This window comes from Perca fluviatilis, chromosome 3 (genome assembly GCF_010015445.1).
Source record: "Perca fluviatilis chromosome 3, GENO_Pfluv_1.0, whole genome shotgun sequence".
NCBI lineage: Eukaryota > Metazoa > Chordata > Actinopteri > Perciformes > Percidae > Perca > Perca fluviatilis.
In genome coordinates this window covers 69706-95328 of record NC_053114.1, presented here as the reverse complement: position 1 = coordinate 95328, position 25623 = coordinate 69706, and the positions used below count along the sequence as shown (strand labels likewise).

Sequence of the window (25623 nt, the reverse complement as noted above, 5' to 3'; positions counted from 1 at the left end):
TTGCGATTGGACATACGGCGTGATCACCGCCCCTTTTATGTGAACGCAGGAGTCTCTAGATTGGACAAACCTGGTTGATTGAACTTGTTGATAACCACCTTCGTGACACCGGTTATCCGGGACCGCAGTTGTTAGGGTTAGTGAAGCCGGATTACTGAAAGAATCCAGGCCATGTTGATCTTGCTTCGTAGTACAGGCCTCGGGTTAGGTTAACAGACTCCGTTAAGTTCCCTCTCTTTCTGAAGCGGGCTGGAGATCACCCCTCCCACCCCTCTCTCTCTCTGGTTTGATTAACCTCCCCGTTTCCCTCATCTCAGGGTTAACAAACTGAGTTTTCACTAAACCTGCTTTCTGAAACTGACCTCAACCGGATGATTCTGCATCGATGCAGTGACAGACCATAATCCATTATTGCCTTATGTTACTTGTTGAGTTTTTTGCTGCTTTTGTTTGTTTTTGCCTTTTGCCTGTGTTCAGACTGCGCTACATTCAGGAAAGGGCTTTTTTTCCAAGAGTCATAGTAAGTTTAAAACAGTGATAAAGTCATAGTATTAAGCCGAAAAAGTGATAAGTCATAGTGTAGTATTATGAAAAAAAGTGATAGTATAGCATGTCAAAAAAACACAAATGTCTTTAAAGAGCTGAACATTTTGATATTTGAAATGTTTTTTGTAGCTGAAAGTATGCAGAAATAGTAAGCAACCCAAAGTCGTACAGAAGAATCTGATAATACTGTGAAGGTGTATACATCTCCGAAAATATAAAATAACGTCTAATTATTTAAGAAGCAACAAAATCATTGCACAAAATAACATTTAATAGTAGCAAAGCTTACAATAAAACTATGGACACTAAAATTAATATTTACAACCACCATTTAAATTATGAAAGAGGGAAGGAGAGAGAGAGACACACATGGGGTTGAAGGGAGAAACACTTAAAATTTGCTTCACAATTGACAAGTAAACATTCTAAAATATCTTATTGTAGGGCTATATTGAGATCAGAAAATATTCTTTTTGATATGGTGACATTGAGTTTAACTCCTAGCCATAATGCTAGCTGCACTGATTAGCACAGTTCCCCAAGAAACAAGGTTCTGGATCATGTTGCTCAATAGTTATCAGCTCTTCTAAAGTTGGTCTGGAAAGGATTCTTCATTAATAAGAGTTTCAAGCTAAAATAGTGGTATGTTTGGGAGTGGGTCAGCTTGATTGACATGCCTCTTAGCCTTTCACATTTGGCTGTAAACTTGCTTTGTATAAAAAACATTTATTTATTCATTCATTCATGTTAAAATATTAAAGCCCACACAGTTCACATCCCTTTTGTAAACATAATCCTTCTAACATATTCTTCAACACAAAGACAACTGAGTTTGATTTCCAGAAAAGGCAGAAAGAAAGATTATTCAACTTTCCAAGAATAGAATCCAATACAAAAATTATAGTAAACCTCTCACATTTCCCCCCCCAAAGTTATTGCAATTTGTGGCTCTTCAAGCCACTCTACAGAGTATGAAGTGGGTCATATTGTCCATAGTAGGCGGGTGGCGATCGCGCGTGTCGTGTGTGTGTGTGTGTGTGTGTGTGTGTGTGTGTGTGTGTGTGTGTGTGTGTGTGTGTGTGTGTGTGTGTGTGTGTGTGTGTGTGTGTGTGTGTGTGTGTGTGTGTGTGTGTGTGTGTCCCCTTCTCTGGTCCTACCAATACTTGGGGGAGAGCAGCCTGCTTGGTTTGTGAAGCCAAAAGTACTTGTTCAGATGACTCTCATCATGCCACTGAGCCTCCACCTCATTTAGTTTGTCCTCCATGATATCCAGAAAGCAGTAATCTGCCAAAGTCTGCACATTTTCCCAAAGGCCTCCAAAGACAGCAGCATTGTAGTAGTAATCTCCGTTTGTCATGAAGGCTGTGGATTTGGGGTTTCGGTCATAGGTGCAACCTTCCTTTGGAGTTTTGAAAAAGCCGGCATGAAGCAAGGCCACAGAATCCCCCAGAGCCTCTGAGCCAAATCTTCCCTTAAACTGCTGATCCACATGAAAGCAGAAGACATAATTGCAACGGTGACGAATCTCTGATTCTATGGTATCCGAGATTGCTTTCATGCGCATCATAGAGTCGTCGTGCCACCTGGAGTACTTTTTCACCAGGACAACCTTCAGGCTTCGCAGAGGACCAAGGTTCACTGGTGGGATTTTCTCCGGTTGATCCGTGAACACGTAATAGGTCACTTTTAACCCCAACATAAAATGACGTTCTGCAGAGGTAAGGAACGTCTTTAGGTAGGCAAAGTACCTTAGGAAGAGAAAGAGAAAAAAAAATTAATGCTGTTGCTCAGAACTCATCAAGATGATCTGAAAAACTTTACCATACCATTTAGTTTTACATTTCATTAATTGAGACAACTGTTGAGTTCACATCTGCTGACCTTTTAATCTGTTTTAACACTGGAGTGATTACTTTCAGTCTGAACCCAAGCTGACGGCAAAGAAGTAATGGCCATGAAGGCCTCACGTTGCCTGGGTCTTGGCCAAAAAGTTGCACTTGAACACAGCGCAAAGACTACGGTCGACGGCCAACTACCACGTACATTCTGCACCTGCGTAAATGGAAACCGGATATTCAACCCTTTGCTACGATACACACGACAAAACCCTTCTCTCAGCAAAGAAGTCTCCCTGCGGTGGGGAAGCCGAGGAATCGAGCAGCCTGCTGCGGCTGGCTGAAGAGTTAGCTAGCTTTCCGTTTCCACCAAACATGCCTTCATGCTAGTTACAGAAAAAGAGCCGACAAAAGTTGTCAATCGTTAAAAAAAAAAATAAAAGCACAGCAGAGGATGTACTTCCTGCTGCAGCTGAATTCATCATCAGTCGATCCTCACCTCCTCCTGCTGCCTGCCACCTCAAAGGAGCCTACCAATCTCTGCTGAGAACGTGACTGGCTGCAAATTTGCCTATAGGTGTCTAGGACCACATCGTGGACTATACAGTATACATGAACACTGCACATATTATATTTTACATACTGAACTTTTGCACATTCCATCAACATTTTTGCACAACACTGTAAAAGCTTCATTTCTTACTCTGAAACCATTAGTGTACTTAGGTTAGTGTTTTATAAACATATAGATTGTGATATTTCTATTCTATGTTTATGTTTTTGTCTGTTGCCGTACTTTGCTTAAATGTTTATTTCCTTTTCAGATTGTATGCACCAAACACCAAGGCAAATTCTTTGAAGGCAAAACATAATTGGCAATAAATGGTATTCTGATCCTTGAAAGATATTCTCTTCTCATACTGCACCACAGTTTGATATTCAGCTGTAAATGACCTACTTGTATCTCGTTCAGGTACCAATTCTTTTGGCATAGTGGTACCAGACTGAACCGCTAGTATGAAAGTGCTGGTATTCTCAGGGTCACAGTGTTTGCAGAGAAACAAACCTTCCCACAGCGAACACCGTGAGGGCCACAGATGACTGGTTTTGGATGTGCTTTTGGTCATAAAGATCAGGGTCAAACATTCCCTCCCAGATGATAGGAGCTTCCCAAGATGTGCGTGTCTCAACCCATTTTCTGGCCCTGAAATGGAAGATGAAAACAACTTGTTAAAACAGCCATAGGAGGAGATTTACAATCATGAGCAAGTAACGAAACATTAAGTGCCAAAGGGAATTTGTGGCAGTTGTGCCATAATTACCTTCTCAAAAAAAAGTGAGTTTTCCTTATAGTTTTTAATCATGATTGAACAACCATTCTATGTTATTTATTTTGTTAACGTTTTCAGTTTATTGACATTTGATTGGATATTAATCCTAAAAAAGTAATTTTGTTTCTCTGAAGAGTCTAATATAACAATTTTCCCATTTATTGCCAAGATAGTTTGTGGTCAGGAGACCTGTTCTGCATTCTAACAAAAAAATGGTTATACTACGTTTATGCTGAAACATGTTCCAGCAATAATGTGATCCGAAACTGGGGAGAAATTAACAACATCTGGAACCAAGATTACAGGTTTCCCTGACGTTAGCATGCAGCTTCATGTGGCAGTGCAAGTAACGTGAACACTGCGAGCCTGGAGCAGATGACCATGTAGAAAACTAAAAATAAGAGATGGAAGTCATAATTACAAGATAATGTCTTCATTTTGTGTATGTATGTGTATAAATTAAAAATCATCATCACTGCATTTTTATTAAAATTAATTATGGCAATGATGCAAGTGAGGCATATATTTTGTTGACATTCTATTACATGCGTTTACTGTGCAATTATTTTTCATGAAAGCTCTATGTTAAATTAGATAAATTGACCGGATTTCAAGATTCAAGAGGTTTATTGTCATTTGCACAGTAAAGACAACTTACACCATGCAATGAAAGCTTGCTCTGCCAGTCTTCCTTACACAACGAATAAAAAAGGAGAATAATAATTGAATTAAAAACTAAAGGGTTGGATCTCTTACGTAAAGTCGAGTGTGTCGTCTAAATTGACGCTCCGTCTCAGTTCTCCTTCCCTGGCCACCGGCAGCTCGTCAGCAGGGATGAGGCTCTCTAAATATCTAATATTGAAAAATGACCATCAGGAGACTGAAGGGACTCTTCAATTTGGCAGAGCAATAATGTTAAATTTGGTACTCACCTTAAATATAAGGAAGTGCAGCTGACAACAAGCAACAAATGGCAGCAGAAGATTCCAGCAGTCCTTCCCTTGAGCCAACTGAACCAATGCAAAAAGCAAACAAATGAAAAAGAGAAGACTTCAGTTCATCTTCTACTATATTTGGTTATAAACAAAACAGGGTTTGATATTCTACTGACTACTGAGCAAGCAGAGATATGACCAAGCTGTATGGGGGAGAAAGACTGAAGTGGCCTGTGAAGTTTCCAGCCCTTTCCAGCAGCCTTCAGTCTGAACAGAAAGCCACAGAAACACTCACATCATGTTTGGTCCGATTCCCATTTATTAAAATGTTATCAGACACATTTATCAGCTTGTATGAAGTCTCCAGTTGTTTTTATTAAGACAGAGTAGCTGTTAAAATGCTCTGCAGGAGATCTTTTGCTGATGTTAATAACTGTAGATGATCTGTAATCTGAACGGATTTAGTCTCTCTGACTTCTAAACGTAACCATCAGCCACACTACATGTGATTTGTACAGAATAAGCCTTTAAAATCAGACAAATGGCAATCAAAATCTCTCCAATTAAAAAAACCAAAATTTTATAAAAAACGAGTCGATTCTGAACCAATCAGCTAAGAGATCAGCTGAGAGCCAGGCGTTCTTGCAGTCGGTAGAGAACAACTGCGGTGCCTGGCTCTAAAATCTGTGGCCGCCTTGATCTCTTCAGGTATTCTTTGCCCACGCGTGCATGACGTCAGAGGAAGTCGGGATCTAGTCGAACACAAATCTAACCGCCATGCATTGGGTGGCGATCCATTCTGCAAAGGCCTGGCTCATCTGGACCGAGCCTAGTGTTATCCCTAGCCTAGCAAACAGACTTGGTAGCGAATGGCATGCTAACTTGACGACAGATTGTTGCATTTTTAGCTGGTATGGACCAGACAATATTCGGTTAAAGAGATCTGTTATCCCGTTTTGCCCTTATTGTTCTCTGTGATGTTTGGTGGAATGGATGTAATGTAGCACCTATGAGTTATATGTTGAGGCAGGACTGCGCCAGACTTTTTAAAAAATAGCCTTTTTAATGCTACACTGCTTGTCAGCAACTGGTCTTAGGGTAATTTAGGAGGCATTTTGGCCCTGTGAGCTCCGATTTGGCATGCAGTTAACACACAAGTTTTAATTTGGATTTAATGAAAACTCAATTCCTGGCATTTGATCCTAGTGATCTTCACCACCGTTTTGGAAGAAGGAAATAACTGATGTAACAGGTGAACCGGCTTTAATAGTGAAGCATTTTATTTTCAAATAATTGCTGAGCGGTTGATGAAATGTATGCTGATGAAAAGTTAAAAAAGGAACTTTAATATAGTGTGAAATTTCAGAACGGAATTTGTGGTGGCGTTTTGTTACCTAGTAGGGCTGGCAAATAGTTTGCCGCTCTGTTTAGTTACTTGAAAAAAAAAAAAAACATGAAAAAGAATCACGGATCCTGCCTGAAAGAAATCATATGATATTTTTGCCACGTCGCCCACTGCTAGTAAGGAGAACACGTAATTGTGCATCGATCTTACCACAGAGAATGAGGGAAAGGAATAAATAAGGTTTGGATGAACTGATCCTTTAAATATTTTTTTCTTTCAGTTGCCTCGCCTATATTTACACGTACCAGTATTCAATATGTATTTAGTACTTGGAAAGAGAGTTACATCACCAGATTAAGAAAGCCCTGGAAGATGAGAGACCGGATACCTCAAAGCTGTGCCAAACTGCCGCGTCATCTTTCCAGCAGACAAACTCTGGCAGGAGGTGAAGGTATCTGTAGGCTGGAAACAACATTCAGTTTACACTACAGGGAAACCAGTTACACAACAGAAGCCCACCAGTCTTCTTTACCCACTCTCACTTAGCCAATAGGGTTAAATGTGAAGACAGAAAAAACTCAAGTTGTTTTGAGGCTGAGACACACACACACACACACACACACACACACACACACACACACACACACACACACACACACACACACACACACACACACACACACACACACACACACACACACACACAGGTCATAATCATTTTGTCTCATCACTGACAGGTATGTGGTTGACCATCCATCTCAAAACCATAACAGTTTATGTTTAACTTACAATCTTGAACAAAATACATCTCAATCTCATACTTCAGGTCAACTATCCACTTTGTGTACTGATTACAGGCAGGTGAGTAAAACAAACCTTTCTACAAAATACAAAAAAAGTGTATTGATGGATTTCATGACCAGCAAATTTCTCATTCCCAATGAACATAACCAAAATAAAATTTCGAAGTTCTAGATCAACTGCAACTTATTCCAAACACTTTTCCTGGCAGAGACACGATGACTTACCTGCGTGCAGGTTGTTTTCAGGTAGCCTATAAACGCCCAGAACACAGTTAACAGTAACACCAACAGTCACAGTAACAGGATGAATGCACGTCTGGAAACGTGGTTGCAGACGGACACACTGATTCCACTGCGGTACTGATCTCAACAGCTCGAGTTCCAAAGACTCGCCAAAAGACGTCTACGAGCTTTTTTTTTTAACGCCGTTATCCGGCCGCACGGCAGCCTCTTTTGAACATGTGACCGTAACACGTGACCACGATGGCTGTTTTTTTCTTTCTTTATTAAACATTTAATTGTGAACAGACACACATTCGTCATGGACGTTACACATTTAAAGAGTCCAGTGTGTAGAAAACAACAACAATACATATCAATCAACTTATATATGAAAAAGTGAATTAAATACAAAACATATAGCTAAACATAAAAGGCTAAATAAACAATGACATCAATAGGGCCAGATTCAATATTTAACTAACTCAGGGGCTACAGAAAATAATTCTTGTGTAACAGTGTGCATTCATTTTTTTGTGATTGTGATGTGAGGGTTATGTCTCGATGTAGCCTAGGATATATTAAGATTTTGCCTTTCGAAAATTTACCAACTACAAGTTTAAGATGTATCATGTAATTAATTATTACATTCAGATTTAGTGATAATGTCTTTAGGGTTAATTGTTATAGAGTGTCCGGTCTAAATCTCTATGTCTCCCCCTTAAAAACAGATGAAAAGGAGCAGTGACAAAACAAATGCATAACTGTTTCTAGCTCAGCTCTTCAAAAAGTGCCTTTAACATCTATGTCAACACATTTGGGAAATGACTGTGTGACATGGCTAAATGTTATGTAAGATTTTAAAGTGAATTCTCTGATCTTGTTCAGAACACAGAACTGGAAGGGGTGCACAATATGGGCTGAAATATGCACAACCGTGCTTTGCGCCAGATTATATTATCCCATTGTGAATTCCGAAAAGGTTTCCCATCTCAGAATAAGAATCAGAATCAGATTTATTATTATTATTTATTACAAGTTTGCACTTGCAATGAATTTGTGTATTAGGTGCATACAGTAAACAAACAAAATACAAATGGAATAAACAATAAGGCAAGGTGCTGCTACAGTCAAGAACCTAAATGCAAAACATAAATACATTCGTATTATACGCCTAGTTTTGAAGTTCTTTTGTTATATGTTTGTTTGTACATTTTATAAAGTCTGTTAAGTTTATCCCACCAGACGCTTGAACATAGCGTTTTGATAGCCTAGCATTTCACTCAACTTCACTAGCTCTTATTACGAAAACTAATTCTTTATATAGTTGGCTCTTAGGAAATGTAATCTTTTTTAAACTATAAAGATTAGAAAGGGCTGCCACTCTGATGATTCAGCTATGTTGATTTGAATGGGAATGGCTATTTTATTCAATTTTTTTATTATTATTTGGAGGAGAGTATTTTAAGAAATACTTTTCTTTTGAAGACAAACAAATGTAATAATTAATTCTAGAATCAGACCTTTCTTGTGAGTTGATGCAAGGAAGTAGCCTGACATGGTCATACTCAGATTCTAGTCAGAATGTGAATGCGAACTTCCCGACCTCGAATGTTGTGGGCGGGGCTAAGTTCGGCTGGCATCCAGGCTAGCAAGGAAGAGTCATTACTCATCCTTTCTAGGTTCACAATGCCATCAACCAGGATCAGTAAAGACATTTTAACTCTTCTCATTATGTCTTTTGTGTTTGGTGAAGGTATTTCAGCACGTGTGCTGAGAAGGTAGGTCTTGTTTACTTATTTCTGTTAGGAGCCACACAAAAATGTTTGTATTGACATGGCAGTGAGAGAGGGGAGGACAAGGGGGGGAGGACAAGGGGGGGAGGGGGGGTCCTATGGTTGAGATAAAGGCTTTCTTATCTGTTTTTTTTAAAGAAAAATTCTCATTTAAACATGTTTAGGCAGCAGTTGAATCCCCTGACAGTTTTGCTGTGCTATTGTGATTTAACTTGGTTTTCTGGAAGTTTCAGTTTTAACTACACCCTCAAATTCCACAGCATATTTAAAAAATGCATTTACATGCACCGCCACAGTGATGGTGTTACTGTTACTCTGTTTTCATCTGGAGTTGTGTCTTCTTCAAGCAGAGCTGATGAAGGTACAGCAGAGTTAAAGCTGCTCTTTGACCCTGGCCTCCCTTAAACAGCATGTCACTGATGGTAAGAAAGCCACATATCAGTTTATTAAGCATGTTTAGCAACTTATAATCTTTAATTAAAACCTTACAGTAAACCAAACAAAGGTATCAAGTGCTTTACGAAAACACTGAAGAAAAGGAATTTTCCATACACCTGACATTGTGTTATTGTATTGCTGCAGATTACGGTGAGAGGCCCTTCCCTCTTCCTCTGCCACCCGACACTGAAAATCCTTATCAACCTAACCTGGACGATGAATACTTCTAACAGAAACACAACAGATCCTCACGCAAATCAGTGAAGCTGATCTGTCCTGCAGGGAGGATTACCTCCAGCAAAAACAACCGCATGTTCAAATAAAACATGCATGTTTCCTTGTATATTTAATCCTTTTGAGGACAATACAATAAACAAAACCTCCTGCATATGTTTGACTTACTTTATCAAGTTTTGAGATTCAAATCATTGTTTCGGGCAGTGCCATCCCTTTCCATACACAGATAATGCACTGTGGCCCCCTCTTCTACAATGTTCTTTATTTAGTAAGTGTTACAAAAATAAAGACTGACAGAGCGTGTAGCTTGCTAGCTTTAATGTTGTTGTTTCCTGTAGCGAAGGTAGCTGGCGAACGGCAACATACAGAGAGCGGAAGGTGAGGAGTGGAAGGTGAGGAACATCCGGCGCGTGGCAATGTCCGTTGATCCAGAATGCTTCATCAGTAACCCACTCGTGTGGATCAAGGACAGTTCATTTCCAGGAAAATCGCCGGGAACGTCCAACGCCGACGGATACGCCCTCACGCTGAAAATGTCAAGTTTTGACAAAAATCTGGATCTTGCCATAAGGCAGGCTGCTTAGTTCTTTCGGTGAATGATTGTTAAGATTTACAAAGAATAAGTTTACATTTTGGGACTGTTTGGTGGGAATTTGCTATGGACAAAATACATACGGCGATACACTGGTAAGAGCAAATGACGTTTAACCATGTATCCACCTAATTTATATAGCTCACTGTATTGTGTGAACAGTTAACATTTTCGTTTGCAAGGTGCAAGTGTTCGACCAAAACAAGTTCCTTCCCGAGAGTATTTTGGCATGGCACTGCCCAAGACGATTGTGATTGGTTTTAAAGAAATCCAAACAACCCAGGTTTTTTTTTTCTCTTATCCTGGAATGTAAAGTATAAAGGAGTCAGTCAGGCAATGCGAGACTAGGCTACTTCATTAGTAACCCACTCACAAGCAAGTCAGCAACGACTGTACATTTTACTCACCAACTAAATTGCCGAGATGTAGGGATGTGTAACATCACAAGAGTTGGAGTCAGTAGCATGGTCAGTCAGATCATTTGATGTGATGAGAAATTAACACCAGGACCTCACAAGCACAGTGCTTGATTATTTTTTATTTTTTTAAACCTTTATTTATTCAGGGAAGGTTCACTGAGAGGAACGCCCTGATCACATTCACACAGTTCCACATTCATACCTGGAAGCTGCCCAGGTGGTGGTAATGAGGGAGGGACAAGCGCTGCTCTTTCACCTTCCCCACCCAGATTTGATCCTGTCAGTCTGGGGATTGAATCGACGACCTCCCGGTCTCAAGCTCACTTCTCTAACCTTTAGGCCACCACTGCCCCAAAGTGATATATGCAAGTGATGTTGAACATAATAATGACAGGACACCATGAGATCTGCATTACAATTTTTAAATAAAGAATATTTCACACCTAAAAAAATTCCAACATAAAGAGAAATTTAACATAATACATGTTGAATCAATACAATGTAATATTTATAATTACAGATATTAAATTATTTATTTATAATTTATATGGCATGTCTATACACCCTTAGTTCAGCCCCCACTATGGTACAATTTCTCCTATCTGCCTGATTGGCTCTTAAGGGAGGGGACTTGTATAAAAGTCAGTGCTGATCTCTTGATGCTTTGATCAGCAACAGCAGGCGACTTGTTCCGATTTTTCTTTTGAAAGGAACAAACAGTGGGGACTGGTGAGATGGCTGAATGGACAATTTCCACATTCTTCATTAAACAGACATTTTATCCTCTGTTAAATATAGATCACATAAAATAATCTGTTAGAAATTAGTGTTAGTGATAAATGATTTAGGAAACACACTTTCTGTTTGTTTTTCACTGCAGAAATAACTGTGCTGTACCCGTGCTGGACCGAGGGTGAAAAAAGTGGCCTTGGTTTTCTGTCATGACTTTTTGGGCCCTTGTTCAGAACAGTATAAGACGAAGAAAAGCAGCAAATAGCCTTAACTGAGAAGCTGCAATTGGGAAATGTTTGTCATTTTCACTTGAAAAATAACTTAAATGAATTATCGATAATCAAAAGAGTTGCCAATTATCTTTCAGTCAATAGACAAATCGATTAATCGACTAATTAAGATTTTAAGCAAAAAATGTCAGTATGACTTTTATTGGCATTCATTTTTTTGTTTCAAAGCTGTTTAGCATTTAACAAAACTGAGACCAAGTTACAGGGCTGAATAATAAAATATTCATGGCATGTGGCTTTTTACTTATTATTTTTGAGTAATACATTTGATCATTCTTTGTAATTTCATTCAAACAATAATGCCCAATGTTATGTAAGTTTATCAAGTCTGCAGCTCCACTCCTGTCTCATTAGCTGGGCTGACGCTAGCCAGCAGCTAATGAGCCAGACGCTCTTTTGAAACAGAGGTTCTCCAAGTTTTGAAGACACATACTGTTGTTGTCCACCGAAATTGCTAACTTTAGCTAACAGCACTAGCATTGATGACAGAATGTAGTTCCAGCGACACTGGCAAGGTGCCACTTGTTGCCATGCGACAAGTAGTTTTCTACAAGTTGTCATTCCTAACCTGACAGATGGGTGCTTGCTTGCTAGAATTTAGACTACTTAAAGGGAACGTACTGAAATAAAGCAGAGATGTTTCAAATATTATGCATGCACTTTATGTCATGTTCCGGGGCCGTACTTAGAGAAATGATGTTCTATAACGTTAAAGATGCATAATTTGTGTGTTGTGCACGTTCCTATGCATATCTAGATACAAGGCTGTATTAACAGAATTGAGAGAGAGAGAAAGGGAGAGAGAGAGAGAGAGAGAGAGAAAGAGAGAGAGAGATATCCGGGGCTATTCTGTAGCCAGGGGACGCCCAGGCCTATCGACACCTCGGCATACTTGTCGATTAAAGAACTTTCTTGGTTTCGGTTGAATTGTTCTGTCGTGTCTGTTTAACGTCTTACACGTTTCTGAAACGTGACCTGTGACAGCACAGGTACAGCACAGCACATTTAGTGCAGTGGAATGGCAAGTCACATCAAACTTAATCCTTCATCTAAATTTGCATTCAAACTCTTAAACTCAACACACTCAGTGGCGATCCCTTAAAATGTGATAACGTTCACTAAGGAAGGTCACAATGATCTGATGAAAAAGAGGCACTACTAGTGAAGATATGAAGACACCAGAGTTTTGCTCTTGCTCCCTTGTCAGCACCCATGCCTACTGTACTGAGGATCAACCTTATGATCTTATCACCGCCACACAGAGCATTTAATATTTCTGATATGGAAACTATGAGGAGCAAGTTTCTAGAACACTACGTAGGAGAATTCTGTATGTTGGAACTCATCTTGAACCACCAAAGAACCTAAACCAGTGTCTTATTTTTCCTGCTCTTAAACATCTTCGTCACTGATTTAATACCTAGAAGGGCAGTGTGACTAGGAATTAAGGACTAGGGCTTTACTGGGCAAATGGTGGGGGCTGTTTAGCACTACAGTAACATACAGTAGAAGCTGCTAAAAAGTTTGAAAGGAAAAATCTCCACCCTTTTTCTTTTTATCATCGGCAAGTGATGCTGAGTGCATTTAAGGAGTTTTTTGTGATTCAGTGTTTAGTCTACCCTGCCTTGTCTCCTCTTACTTCAGTTAGTAATGACCTACATTTCCCAAAATGCCCTTAAACCTACAGAAAACCAACAGATTTAGCTAGCATGGAAACTGTGGCATTGCATCCTAGTCTACTGCCTTCTCCTTTGGATGTAGAAATTGTTTTTTATATATCCCCCTCTCTCTGTCTGATTGGGGTACATTGGCTCTATGATTCTAAGGACCACTACACATGATCTGCAGCAAAGAATTACTTTGCATCTGCGTTGCCAAAGGAGATAGTAAAGATGCCGGACCTCACAGCTGTGCTAGTTTGGGGATTGTACACCACTTATAAGTTACGCCTTGCCACTGCATTTAAAACTCAATCAGTTACAACTTTGACGTTCTTTGAAAACAAAACGTGAAGGAATAAAAAGGTTTTAATGCACCTGAACCCTTCCTAATTATTGGGTGTAAGGCAGTAACTAATGATTATTTTTTATTATCAATTATTCATTTGTTCCATTAGAAGTCCAAGTTGACACATTAAAATGGTCTGCTTTGTCCAAACAAGAATCCAAAACCTAAAGATACTTGGTTTAATATAATAGAAGACCAAGAAAGCCAGCAAATATTCACATTTGAGAAGGAGAAACCAGTGAATCTTTAGCATTTTTGCTTAAAAATTACATTTTACAATGAATCAATTATCAAAATAGTTGCAGACTAACTTTCTGTTGATCACTCATCAGGCTCTTACTGGTCTTTGTGTCAAACTGAAATACAGTGTTCGCTAGGCTTGTTTTGTTCTTTCCTGCGTTGGGGAATGGCGACACAAAACTTTGCTACACTTGTGCCTCTGCATTGTACTCTTGAGCCCCACCTTGCAGTGTGCACAGCCCATACAGATCATGTGTTGAGAGCCCTATGGACACCACAACCTGCTGTTTTTCATCAATGTTCCAGGTTTTATTCTGTCAAACAGCTGATCAAGTTGTCTGGATTTGACAACAAGGTTCGGCTCAATACCTGTCATCTAAAAGAATGCAAAGAACATCACCTGCAGCTGGTTTTATAACAGTGTTTTAGGGTGGATCGAACAATGTGGATATCACCTTTATATCAGGTGTGCTGAAAGGATAGAGGTCACTGTTCCTACATGGATTTGTTTCACTTAGTGTAGATTTTCAGTGTGATGATGTCATTTAGTAAATATACACCTCCCTCAAAGCTCATATCCTAAATATTTAAAGTCAAAGCAAACTCATCCTGTTTCCAAATCTCAGCTGTTTTTTGTGTCAGGTGCAAATACAAGCTGGTGCAGTCCAGTAAGGCTCCTGGGCTTTCAGTGTTGCACCTGCTGAGATGACGCTACAGGCTAACTAGTGCTGCCAAGGCTGCGGTGATATAATGTTTGTGCTTTCCATGGACAACCTGCGGTCACCGTCCTCATCACTGACTCCATTTTGCATATTTTCTTTTCTGAAGACACTCCTCCTTTGGCTCATTTTCATCTCTTCTTTGCTGCACAGAGGTTTTCACATTGCAGGTTTCATCCAGTACTTGATCCTTCTTTTCTTGCTTGTTTGTCAGATGTGTTAAATTTTGATTCTTTTCTTCTTCTTTTTTTTTTTAGATGTCTGTCCTTCATGCAACATTATGTTATGATACAGTGTACTGTACAGGGCTGTGGTTGAAGGCAGGACAGGGCTATTCCAGGTAGATGTCCTCTGTCGGGCACGAGAACTCCACAAACTCCTTATAGTACAACTGGAAGGCTTTCCTGCAAAACAAAGACATGTACTTCACTCATTTCTCAACTCACTTAAAAGTACACACCCTGATTTTGTTATAGTGCCCAATTGAGAGCCAAAGTTAGCTTCTGTCCCACTAGCTTACACTTCTCAGTGTATTGTCTTATAGATGGTTTCTTTCAATACTCTTTCTCAGAATCTGAAACATGATACTAGTATTTTCTATTCATGCTCACCATTCCATCCAAGAAACAACAATTATTTTGTTAGCATTCAACGACTATACATATTAGCCATTGGCACACATAACCTGATTGGTGCTGTAGTTTCTGAAGAGTGGGGAAAGAAACAGGATCTTTTAACGTTGGGGCACTATTGGACCCTATAAGAACATTGGAGTGGATCTTTGACATTCAATATTAGGATGATCCAACTGATCAGGCGTCAATCAGAATTGGCTGACTGTCTCAACAAATTACTCGACAGTGGTGCTTAAATTTGCTTTTCAGAAAAATCATTAAATAAAAAATACATAAGGCAAATATATCACTTGCTAGTTCAGTGTCTGATCTGTCATGGTCTGCCAAAGACTGTTAAGCACAGTCAGGGGCTGTGTTAGCATGCCACAGAGACATTTTCTTTCTCTCTATACAAATTGCTTTTAGGGATTCATTTTTGTAAAAGATATGTACTAAGTCCATAGAAAAAATAGATATTTAAAACATATTCTTTTCACACAGCATCTCATGCAGTTTTGTGATCTGGGTCCTAAAATTTAAGACGTTACTAAAAAGCGCCCATGCAGTAACAAGTGCCGAGACTGCACAATCCAATTGAATGCCTTATTATAAGAACAGAAATGTTAGTTGTTATTTGACAGAATTTTTAGATATCTAATAAACCAAAAATCATAACTAAAGTGTTGGGGTTTACAGTGATTTCCAACACTGGACTTTAGTTCTCAAGAACAAATCAGTCAGCTCTTTATAATCACATAACATCGATGCCCTAAAAAGCCAGATCGGAGCATCCCTAAACTAGAGCAGCATCTGTATGTGTCAGCAGAGATTAAGTACGCAGAAAGTCCAACTCACCCTACTGACTCTGCAAGAGGTTTGGTGGAGTCTTCAGACACAAACACATGGCAGGCAAACCTCTGGTCTGCGGGATGCTTAGTAATGAAACCAAAATACCTGCGCAGAAGACAGTGAAAACAGATAAGGCACTCCAAAGAGGGTAGTCAATATTGTTTTACCTTTATTTGTTGAATACTTTATTCTGTCCATTCTATATTAATAATACACTGCTGTTTCACATTTGACCAGTAGGCAGTCAAGCGGTCCAGTCTATGGTGAAGTCTGGTAGGGATGCACGATGATATCGGCACGACATCGGTATCGGCCGATAAAAGCTTAAAATGGTCATCATCGGCATCGGCAGATATGAATATTTCTGCCGATGAGCCATGCCGATAGGGTGTCTTGTTTACTATGCGCACATGACGACCATGAACGTAGCATGAGCGCCAGCAACTTAAACTTCCAACATGTCGGCTGTGTGGAGGTATTTCGAATGTAAAACAGATAACAAACTTGCTATATGCAGTACTTGTAAAGCACAAGTGATGCGAGGAGGCGTGTTCCACACTACAAATATGATTACGCATCTCAAGAGCCGAGAAAAGTAAGAAGAAAAAACGCCGACAAAAACCCATCAGCAGCATCTACTTCAGTCCTTTGACAAAGCTAGAAAATACAGCAGCGACCACCCAAAGGTAAAAGTTGAATTTTGAATGTATTGCTCTTGATAACCAGCCGTTGAGCGTGGTGGAGCCGCGGTATGCTATGCCCAGGCTATGCCTAGCCGGCGCTACTTTTCTGATGTGCCGTTATCTGATCTCCAGAGTGTTGTCGCCAGTCACATTGAAAAGCTCCTCGCGGCGCTAGTCACATTAGCTTTACCGCGGACATTTGGACATCAAGCGTGAGTCCTGTTAGCATGTTGAGCCTCACTGCCCAGTGGATGACTTCACCCTTAAAAAAACTGTCCGACCTACACTCACAGGAATGCTCCGGTTCTCACACAGCAGCTGCAATTGCATCTGCATTTGATAATACATTTGTGAAATGGAAAATAGAAAGAGAACGAGTGCATGTCCTGCTATGTGTTGACAGTGAACGGCTGTTTAGCGTTGCCTCTGATGTAAGGCATTTGGCAGACCTGTTCAAGTAGGAGAGGAGTTACATTTTTTATTTGAAAATGTATTTTTATTTATTTTACTCCTAAGGACTGAAGTTTGAAGTCTGAACTTAAAAATAAAATGTGGCACTGGCATATAATTTATTCTCCTCCAAGTTAAATAATTTAACTATTTTTCAGGGGTGAATGTCTGTCTACATTTGTAAAATGATACATTTATGGTAGAATCAAATGTTGTTGGTCTTGTGTATTGCCTTATCTACAACACATGACTGTAATAAGGTAAAGGTAGTACAGGAGAGATACTTGGATTTCTCTTCAGTAGAATTAAAGTGAACAGTATATCAGGGGAAAAATGTGCATATACATCGGTATCGGCATCGGCCAAAATGAGTTTGAAAATATTGGCATATCGAATATCGGCCAAAATCCAATATCGTGCATCCCTAAAGTCTGGTACATTTGTTGATTTCTAGTGACACCTTGTGGTAGGGTAATGTTTGGTCTCTGCAAATGAACACTAGCAGAGGCTAAAAACCTTTTATGCTGTTTGTTTCTTTTATTCTAGTCAGACAGTACAAACTATTTGTCTTGGTGATGTAGCCTCTGATTCAGGTGTTCTGCCTTCACTTACTTGCTGTTTTTAGGGTGATAGCCGCAGAAGGAGACATTCTTTAACTGGAAGAAGTGACTGCATTCATTACTCTGGGAACAGGGCAAAGAAAAGAGGCAGATTAAATGTTTTCAATTAAAATCAAGTAGGCTGCTTGCTTTACTTAAGTTTTTACTTAATTACTATTACAAAATACACATGTTGTATTTGCCCCACTATATGTCTATATGGAATGAATGTTAAACTAATAAACTTTTATAATACAAGTGAATGTTATGTATTCAAAATGTTCCTTGAGTAGAAACAAGTAGTACACAATTATTGACAGCACAATGTATAAAAGTAAAAGTACTCATTTTGCAAAATGACCTCTTTCTGAGTGTTATATGTATAAAAAATAACACAATGTTTCTGTTGAGGAATGGAAGTTTAAGGCTGCTCAAAATGGAAATAGCTCCTACTTTAAGAAAACTCTTCCCTGGCGTCCCCTAACATCTTTGCCTGTAGTCTCTATTGGCAGCCACACGAGGGAGACATGCCTCAATTGTTCAATTTGATTCTCCGTGTGAGCTTTTGACAAAAGCTCATGATTAATACATATTAGACAGATAAAAGAGACAGTATGAGCACTTACTCTGTCACAGGCATAATAATCTTCTTGAACTGCAAGCTTGATGCCTTTCACGCTGATCTCCAGGATGCAGGAGGAAGGCGGGTTGTACTTGACTGTCATCCTTCTGTTGGTTGCAATCTGGGAAACATTTTTTTAAAAGATGACTCCTAAAATGTAAAAAGCTAAAGCTAAAAAATCTGAAAAAAAAAATACTTTTAATCTGTAACCCAATTCTATACGAGATGATAATACAGTTGTAACTATGTTGACAGTGCTTATATTGGAAACAGTCAAATTGTGATTTTTTCTCCTGTCAATTAAAATTTTTAAAATATAACAGGAAGCTAGTAAAACACTGTTTATCCTATGTGATATTACATTATGATTTTGGAGGGCTCCTGTCAATTTGAGTTTTGAAAATATAACAGAGCGCTAGAATAATACTGTTTATTATACGTGGTATTACATTAATTCTATATTTGAGATGTTGCCGACTATAAGTAGCTCCTTTATTTTTGGGAAGATGATACCACGCTCTTAAAGTGCAGTCTGCATGTTTTATGATGGTTTTAAGTGCTAGTTATTAAGTCACTTTTTAATTGTTCATGTGTGTGGACACACTACACACTCTAAAAACAGTTTTATAATATACAAATGAGATACATAACATTGTTGTCGTTTCACTGTAGCTTCATGCCACATGTCCATGACCAGCTATAGTTTTGGGACAATAGCTGATGTATTGGTGGCGTTTAATTCTCCTTAATGTTGCTTCACTATGGGAGTCAAATGCTTTTTACACTGACACGCAAAAAACGTACACTAACATGTGCACAACATGTGCCTCTTACCTTCTGCATTGCTGCACACAGAACATCGTTTCCTTTGTGGAAGGGCACTTGAACTGAGCCCAGAAACTTCAGCCGGTATCTGTCCATCCATTCACTGCTTTTCACTGCACAGGAAAGACAGAAAAACATGGAATATGATCCCAGGAAAAAATAATAAAAGGCAGCAACAACACAGAACACAGAAGAGTGGCAGTAATTTATTTAAGCAATAAAATCCAGGTGAGATTTTTGTAGCTTTTTTGTTGCCCCTTTGGGGCGGCTGTGGATCAAGCAACCCGTTCTCACTCCGAACTCGTAAAATACAGACGTTTGGACAGTGGCTATCAGTGGCTGAAGCAACGGAAAAAAAAGCGCCCTTCAGCGTGTTTGTAGAACGTACCGGGAAGAGCAGCATGTATATAGAGTAGTATGTAAGGGGGTAATTCCGCATAGGGAGGGTGGTTGGGGTGGAGGATGGGTCAAACACAGGACTTTCACCCAGGAGACCGGGGATCGTGTCCTGCGTGTGTTTTTAACCGTCCTGTTATTGCCGTGTGTCACGGAAGCGTAAACCCACCCACGACCTTTTCTTAAACCCAACCGTCCTGTTATTCCCACAAGTCACGGAAACGTAAGCCCGCCCAGGAGCTTTTCCTTAACCTAACTGCGTGAAAAGGGACTCCAATAGTCCCAACCAAGCGCATTTAATTAAAGCGTGTTATATGACGCTACGCGTTTAGTTAAAGCGCGTCATATGATGCTAAAGGAGACTTTTAGCGTCAATAATAATGACAAGGCACCTGACCAAGTGTCCGTATTTTACGAGATGGGAGTGAGAATGTGTTGGATTAGGAGGCAGAGCGGTCGTCTACCAACCAATTCCTGGCCTAAGCAGTCTACATGTCAAAGTGTCCTTGGGCAAGATACTGAACCCCAAATTGCTCCCATTAGCTGTGTAAATGTGTGTTAATGTTTCTGATCTGATGAGCAGGTGGCACCTTGTATGGCAGCCTTGGCCACCAGTGTGTGAATGGGTTGAATGGTGCCTGCAGTGTGTTTGAGTGCTTTGAGTGGTCGCTGAGACTAGAAAAGTGCTATATATAGCTGTCCATTTACCACAGAGACACTAAATAAGTAGTTTTCTCTGGTCTTGGAGGTTGATACTAGGGTTGTTGGTCAGTACCAATGACTCAGTACTTGACCAGTTGTCAAGTACATTAACAAACATTACTGATTGTGTTTGTGGAAAAGCCAAAGCCAGAGACACTATTGGGAACTGACCTTAGTAAATCTGGGTCTCTGTGGTGGTGGGTTTCGGCCGACCCTTAACTGTGCCTTGAAACCTTAATCTGGACATAATTCTAACATTAAGCCAAAACCTTAACCTAAGAACTTTGATGAAGTGCAGAGCAGCCCACACGGTTCACCTAATACAATTCTGTGCATAGTTCAGTCAATGTTTCAAGGCATTGTTATGAAGACATTCACAGTCAGCCTTCTATAATTGATAGTCATGGCAGTGTCAGTACCTTTGTAGCTCTCCGTGTCCTTGTTCACCTCTATAGCGTAATAAGCTGGGAAGATCCCACGGGCACCAGTTCGCATGTTGTAGCCCTCGTACCAGTAATCCTCTGACTGGACCTCCACCAGCAATGGATCATCCACCTCCAGCTCCAACTCATCGTCATGACGAGGGACAAACCTGCCAAGACAGATGTAGTTATGCACAGGATCTGAGGGACCTCACAGGCTTTTTTTATGAGCTGGATGACTCCCTTACACAGGTGGTATCAGTCTGAGTGCCTGGACCTTTGGGTCATATTCAACTTCAACTTGTGCAAAATGCTGCTGCTCGTTTTTAACAAATACCTCCAGACTTGCACACATTACCCCCGTTGTCTACACTGTCCATTGGCTCCCACTGTGTTTTAGAAAATATTTAAATGTTTGTTTCCAGGGGCTTAAATATGTCAGAGGCTGCCCAACTCTGGAGCAACGAGGAGAAACTAAATGTCTTGCTCACGGACCTATTGGTTGATGTATTGCAGTGGGAATCGAACCCAAATCTCCCACACCAAAGGCATGTGTCATATCCACTGCGCCATCACCACCCATAGATTCCACTGCCAAACTAGTATCATGGTGAAATTAAGTATCACTACAGCCATGCACATGATACTTCTCGAATGGCTCTTTGTCCTCTTTCTTTACTGGCCCTTTGCACATTGAGTATGTTCCAAATACTTACATTTTCACCATATATACAAATATGGCAAAGCACTTAGCTTAGTTTTGTTTTTAGCACAGTTAGCTGCAACTACACAGGTTGCTTATATGCTCACAAATGATAAACAACATTTGTGAATACAAGTGGACTGCTATTTCCTTCAAGCATACATAATGTATGTTAATACTCAAAACAGTAGTGTAATACTCAGAACATACTGTAGGTTTTAAGTGTTATCTTTTCATAGAAATATACATTGTTTTAGGTTTCCCAATATGGATACCTGAGTTTCATAAGGCATAAGACTTTCATAGAACTAACAGAAATTCAACTTTTAATACTTGAACTAATGTTAAAATGTAAAACAATAATTTAACCTAGCTAACATTATTATTATTATATCTGACAAGCCAACATAATAATGTTGGCTTGTCAGATGTAATGCTAATGGCTATAGAGTCAGTATGAAAATATAGAATATTATACACATACAAACTAGAAACTCACTAAATTAAAGGAACGCTGTAACAAGCCCCCAGTTTTTGGTTCTGATCTGTCATAAACAGAGATGCTGCTATTCACATGACTGCATTGCTGTTTTATTATACATTTATCAGCCTGAGGTCTTCAACAGCAGCTGTAACTCCACGCTGCCAACTGGAGTGTGACTGTTAAAACATGAAGAATTGGAGCGTTCTCTAGTCCAACTACAAACGAAGCATGTTTAAAGGCAACTACAACCTTGGATCTTGCTAGAACCCACTCTCCCTGCATAATTAAAAAATGAGAACCTTTACCATGTAAATCCATTAAACTCTTTTATTGCCAGAAACTTGGTAAAAACCTATTCCTAAATTTCTATTAATGATTTATCACTAATATCACATTGAAATAAAACTTTTGTTAGCCACATTTTCACATTAATTGTCAGTGAAGCATTTATCCCTGGTAGTTAAAAATCAGTGCTGTGCAACACATAGACTGTACAGTCTATGGCGCAACATCATAGGTCATGCTAAGAAAAACTGCCTTTTCAAATGGTTTGTGTAACCAACAACAAGAATCAGAGCTGTGCACACAAGAAAATAAGGTGGCTTACAGTGATTTTGAGTTGAATTGACGAAGACAAAAATGGTTGCTTGCAAGGTAACGACTTTTAAATGGTAACTAAAAATTAATGCCTGTTGAATTAATTGCTGATGTCTGGAGGCGTGGCAAGAATTCTGACAAGGAAAGAAATATGAGCATAATAAAAAATTATATTGAATAAGAATGATGGCTAACCCTTCATATGTTTTCAGTCAAGGTACAACATTTAGTATGGATGTGGGGAGGATGATGTTGATGTTAGTGATGGTGATGATGATGCAGTTCTTCCTCACCTGTAGACGGCTCTGTGGCTCTGATCCCTCTCCTCTCCATTTATGAGACAAGAGTATAGGCCAAAGGACTCGGCACCTTGAAAACAGAGGAGAAGCAAAAAGAGATAAGGGGAAAATAAACGTTTACAAAATAAATAATGCAATATCACAGTGTGGAGTGCCAGCTTCTCTATTTGGCTGGCAAAAAGTTGTCATTGAGGTCCATCATCTACACACACAAACAGAAAACACAATTAGGGCACATTGGGTTTACTTTTAAGCACACATGCATTTTTTAGGACCTATAAATCACACTTTAATTAGCCGTGAAACAGATGAGCATTGTGTATTTCTACCTACATTCCCCTGAGACATCCGTTACCCCCCTCCTGCTCTGCTCAGATAAACTGCGTTGGTGTGTCTAATGAGTCTGTGAAACACATGGAAAGCATCCCATAGGACAACGGGGACTATTAGAGGAAATGACCACACATACATTATAGACTGTCTATAATCTCCAACCTGCCCACTACTGCTGGCTGCTTTACACACACATACACAGTGATGTGGGTCAATGTATGAGCTTCCCAGATACAGTCGAAGAAAGCAGCAAAAAAAAAGAAAACTGACAGAAGTTGTTGCTTTAAGGACACAGACATAGCTTGCTCCTCATCTCTGCTCAAGGCTACATTAGCCGATACTAGCATGCACTAGTGGTGTGCGATACTGCAAAATTTGGTATCAATCCGATACCAAGTAAATACAGGGCCAGTATCACCGATACAAATATGATACGATACCGATACTTTTTAATAATTAAGGTGGATGCATCATCAAATTGCTAAATCTAAATGGATTCTCATGACCTTTAAGTGGTTATGTGACTTTTCCATGGGATTATTAATAAGTTAAAACCCAGGACAGAATGTTCACATGGTTCTATAAATTTGTTGTGTTAAGACTGTATCTTACAGCCTTTTTTACAAATTATACAGGTTGCCGTTGTTTTATTTTTGGCCTGAAAATATAGCCAGACAGCGCTCCTCTTCCTCTCTGCCATTCTTCTGCTCCGTCAAATTCCTCCAAATTCATTCTTCGAAGGATCCTGCCTTGACACTGAGAAACACCTTCTGTCCTGCTTGTATATGTGTGCTGCTGGCCGCCGCCAGGCCTGGCTGCTTGCTTGTTTGTTTGCCTGGCGCCGCTGAGTCACGTGATGGTACAACATCAAATCACAAGAGGGGGGAGGAGGAGCAACGTGTGCCTGCTCCGTGCTGTGACAGGAGCGGCACAGACAGAGACACCGACAGCCAGGTCGCCTCTTTGACGAAACCGCAGCAGTGCATACTGGAGAGAAACTGAAACTAAAGTATCCATCTCATCACACTGGTAGTGATCAATATCAATACCAACGTTGGTATTGATATTATCGATATTTGGATCAATCCGCACACCACTAGCACACACGCATCCATTTGGATAGGAGCACAATGTAAAATTGGTGGAGTACTCTTTTATATAATACAGCTTGCAGAGTCCTGTTTCAAAAGCCTTGCGTATCAAGCACTGGGGGCAGCGACACACCTTAAAGGGCAACTTCAGTTTTTTTCAACCTGGACCCTATATGTTCCTATGTTTTTGTGTCTAAGTGACTGATGGGAACAACAATCTTTGACATTGGTCCAGTATTAAGCGAGATCGCTGCAGTTGGCAGTGGCGAAACAAGCTACAATGTAAGTTAATAGGGCAATTGTCCAGCTTGTATTTACCTTCACAAATGTGCTTGTTTGCCACTGACAGACTCAGATTAATATTCTAAGTGTCTGACAACATAATGGAAAGGATTTCTAAGGAGGTTGACCTTTCTGTTAAAGAGTAAGATCCTTTTGTTAAAGGGGTGATAGAATGATTATATAGGGTATTTCACACTGTTCCTTATGGTCTCCTAATGGGGTATGTAACATTAGTTGGGCTGAAAATGGCCTGGTTGATATTTTATTGGCCCTTATGCATCCCTGTGTTTTGGCCCTATTTGTAACAAGAGCTTTTCTTCCAAATATGGTATGGTCATGAATATTTAGATGAGCCGCGCTGCTTGGTTGAGCCTTAGCCCGCATTACACACATAGAGACGATCGCTGATTGGTTGAGCGACTCGCCATACACACGCATTAGAGGTCGTGTGCTGATTGGTTGAGCGAATCTCCAATACACATACATTAGAAACGCGACAGAATCTCATATTCCAGACACTGCAATGTTTCCTTACCAAATTCACTTCTGAGACTTTTTTATGCGAGAAATCAACGATATAAAGCTCAAATATGGGCCGTTTTACGAAAATGGATGGCTAATTGCAAATTTGGTAAAACTGTGTGTCGGAGTTCAGCTGCCTGTGTTAGGGCTCGCCGCCTGGCCTGCCTTCCTCCACAGACCCCGGCTTGCTGTGAGCTCGATTGAGCTCCAACGGCTGCTGCAGCCCACAGCACCTCATACCCACGCAAGTCACCGTTTGGGCTGGTGGACTACTACCAACGCCGCTGCCCTGACAAAGCGCCAGGGCCTGCATCTCCTCTCTTCCTTCTAGCTAAATGGCCCGTGTGTGTAGAGCGCGGTCAGCGAGCTTGTTACACCAGCAATCTCTTACCAAATGTTACACACATGTTACGCCACTTAGCTATACAACATATAACTATATGTTTTATAAAGCTAACAACGGTGTCCGATTTCAAGTTAATGAATATTTGTGAGCTGTAACGGGTTTCGTTAGCTGCGACTGTCCCTGCAATCCTATGTGTACAGATAGCGGCTAGTTAGCTTCATTTTGGTCGTAATTTGAGTATATTTACAGTTTGAATTTCGACACGCCACTTATACAACATCTAACTATATGTTTTATAAAGCTAACGACTGTGTCCGATT

The 25623-nt window shown here is 40.0% G+C and overlaps 2 protein-coding genes and 1 long non-coding RNA gene across 7 annotated transcripts in view; 1 reads left to right on the top strand and 2 right to left on the bottom strand.

Annotated features, from left to right (window-relative positions):
* Positions 1 to 789: 789 nt before the first annotated feature.
* On the bottom strand, positions 790 to 7241 carry LOC120555932 (N-acetyllactosaminide alpha-1,3-galactosyltransferase-like). Its single transcript, XM_039795141.1, has 6 exons — positions 7021 to 7241; positions 6381 to 6454; positions 4645 to 4722; positions 4469 to 4564; positions 3448 to 3585; positions 790 to 2294 (listed from the first exon to the last, which is right to left on the bottom strand). The coding sequence occupies exons 2-6, from the start codon at positions 6407 to 6409 to the stop codon at positions 1700 to 1702; spliced, it is 936 nt and encodes a 311-aa protein (XP_039651075.1). The 5' UTR covers positions 6410 to 6454; positions 7021 to 7241; the 3' UTR covers positions 790 to 1699.
* A 1387-nt stretch (positions 7242 to 8628) lies between these two features.
* On the top strand, positions 8629 to 9631 carry LOC120555933. Of its 2 annotated transcripts, none has more exons than XR_005638774.1 (3): positions 8629 to 8795; positions 9161 to 9232; positions 9393 to 9631. It is a non-coding gene; the product is annotated as an uncharacterized LOC120555933 (long non-coding RNA). The 2 variants fall into 2 exon arrangements; XR_005638775.1 differs by having other exon boundaries at positions 9158 to 9232.
* Positions 9632 to 10902: 1271 nt separating this feature from the next.
* mapk8ip1b (mitogen-activated protein kinase 8 interacting protein 1b) overlaps positions 10903 to 25623 on the bottom strand; it is a 72584-nt gene continuing 57863 nt past the window's right edge. For all 4 annotated transcript variants that reach the window (XM_039795138.1, XM_039795137.1, XM_039795136.1 and 1 more), the window contains 7 exons: positions 22724 to 22799; positions 20644 to 20816; positions 19136 to 19239; positions 18306 to 18422; positions 17693 to 17763; positions 15954 to 16052; positions 10903 to 14888 (listed from right to left, as the gene is read on the bottom strand). In XM_039795138.1, coding sequence (XP_039651072.1) covers positions 14816 to 14888; positions 15954 to 16052; positions 17693 to 17763; positions 18306 to 18422; positions 19136 to 19239; positions 20644 to 20816; positions 22724 to 22799 — 713 coding nt within the window. In that variant the 3' untranslated portion in view covers positions 10903 to 14815. The remainder of the gene's footprint in view (positions 14889 to 15953; positions 16053 to 17692; positions 17764 to 18305; positions 18423 to 19135; positions 19240 to 20643; positions 20817 to 22723; positions 22800 to 25623) is intronic.

Bases quoted from the DNA above. Each gene is read 5' to 3' on its own strand.
- LOC120555932 (XM_039795141.1), bottom strand. From the start codon at position 6,409: ATGACGCGGCAGTTTGGCACAGCTTTGAG. The intron at 4,565-4,644 runs GTGAGTACCAAA...TTTCAATATTAG, and splicing joins TGCACTTCCTTATATTTAAG to ATATTTAGAGAGCCTCATCC. The intron at 2,295-3,447 runs GTTTGTTTCTCT...TCTCTTCCTAAG, and splicing joins ACGGTGTTCGCTGTGGGAAG to GTACTTTGCCTACCTAAAGA.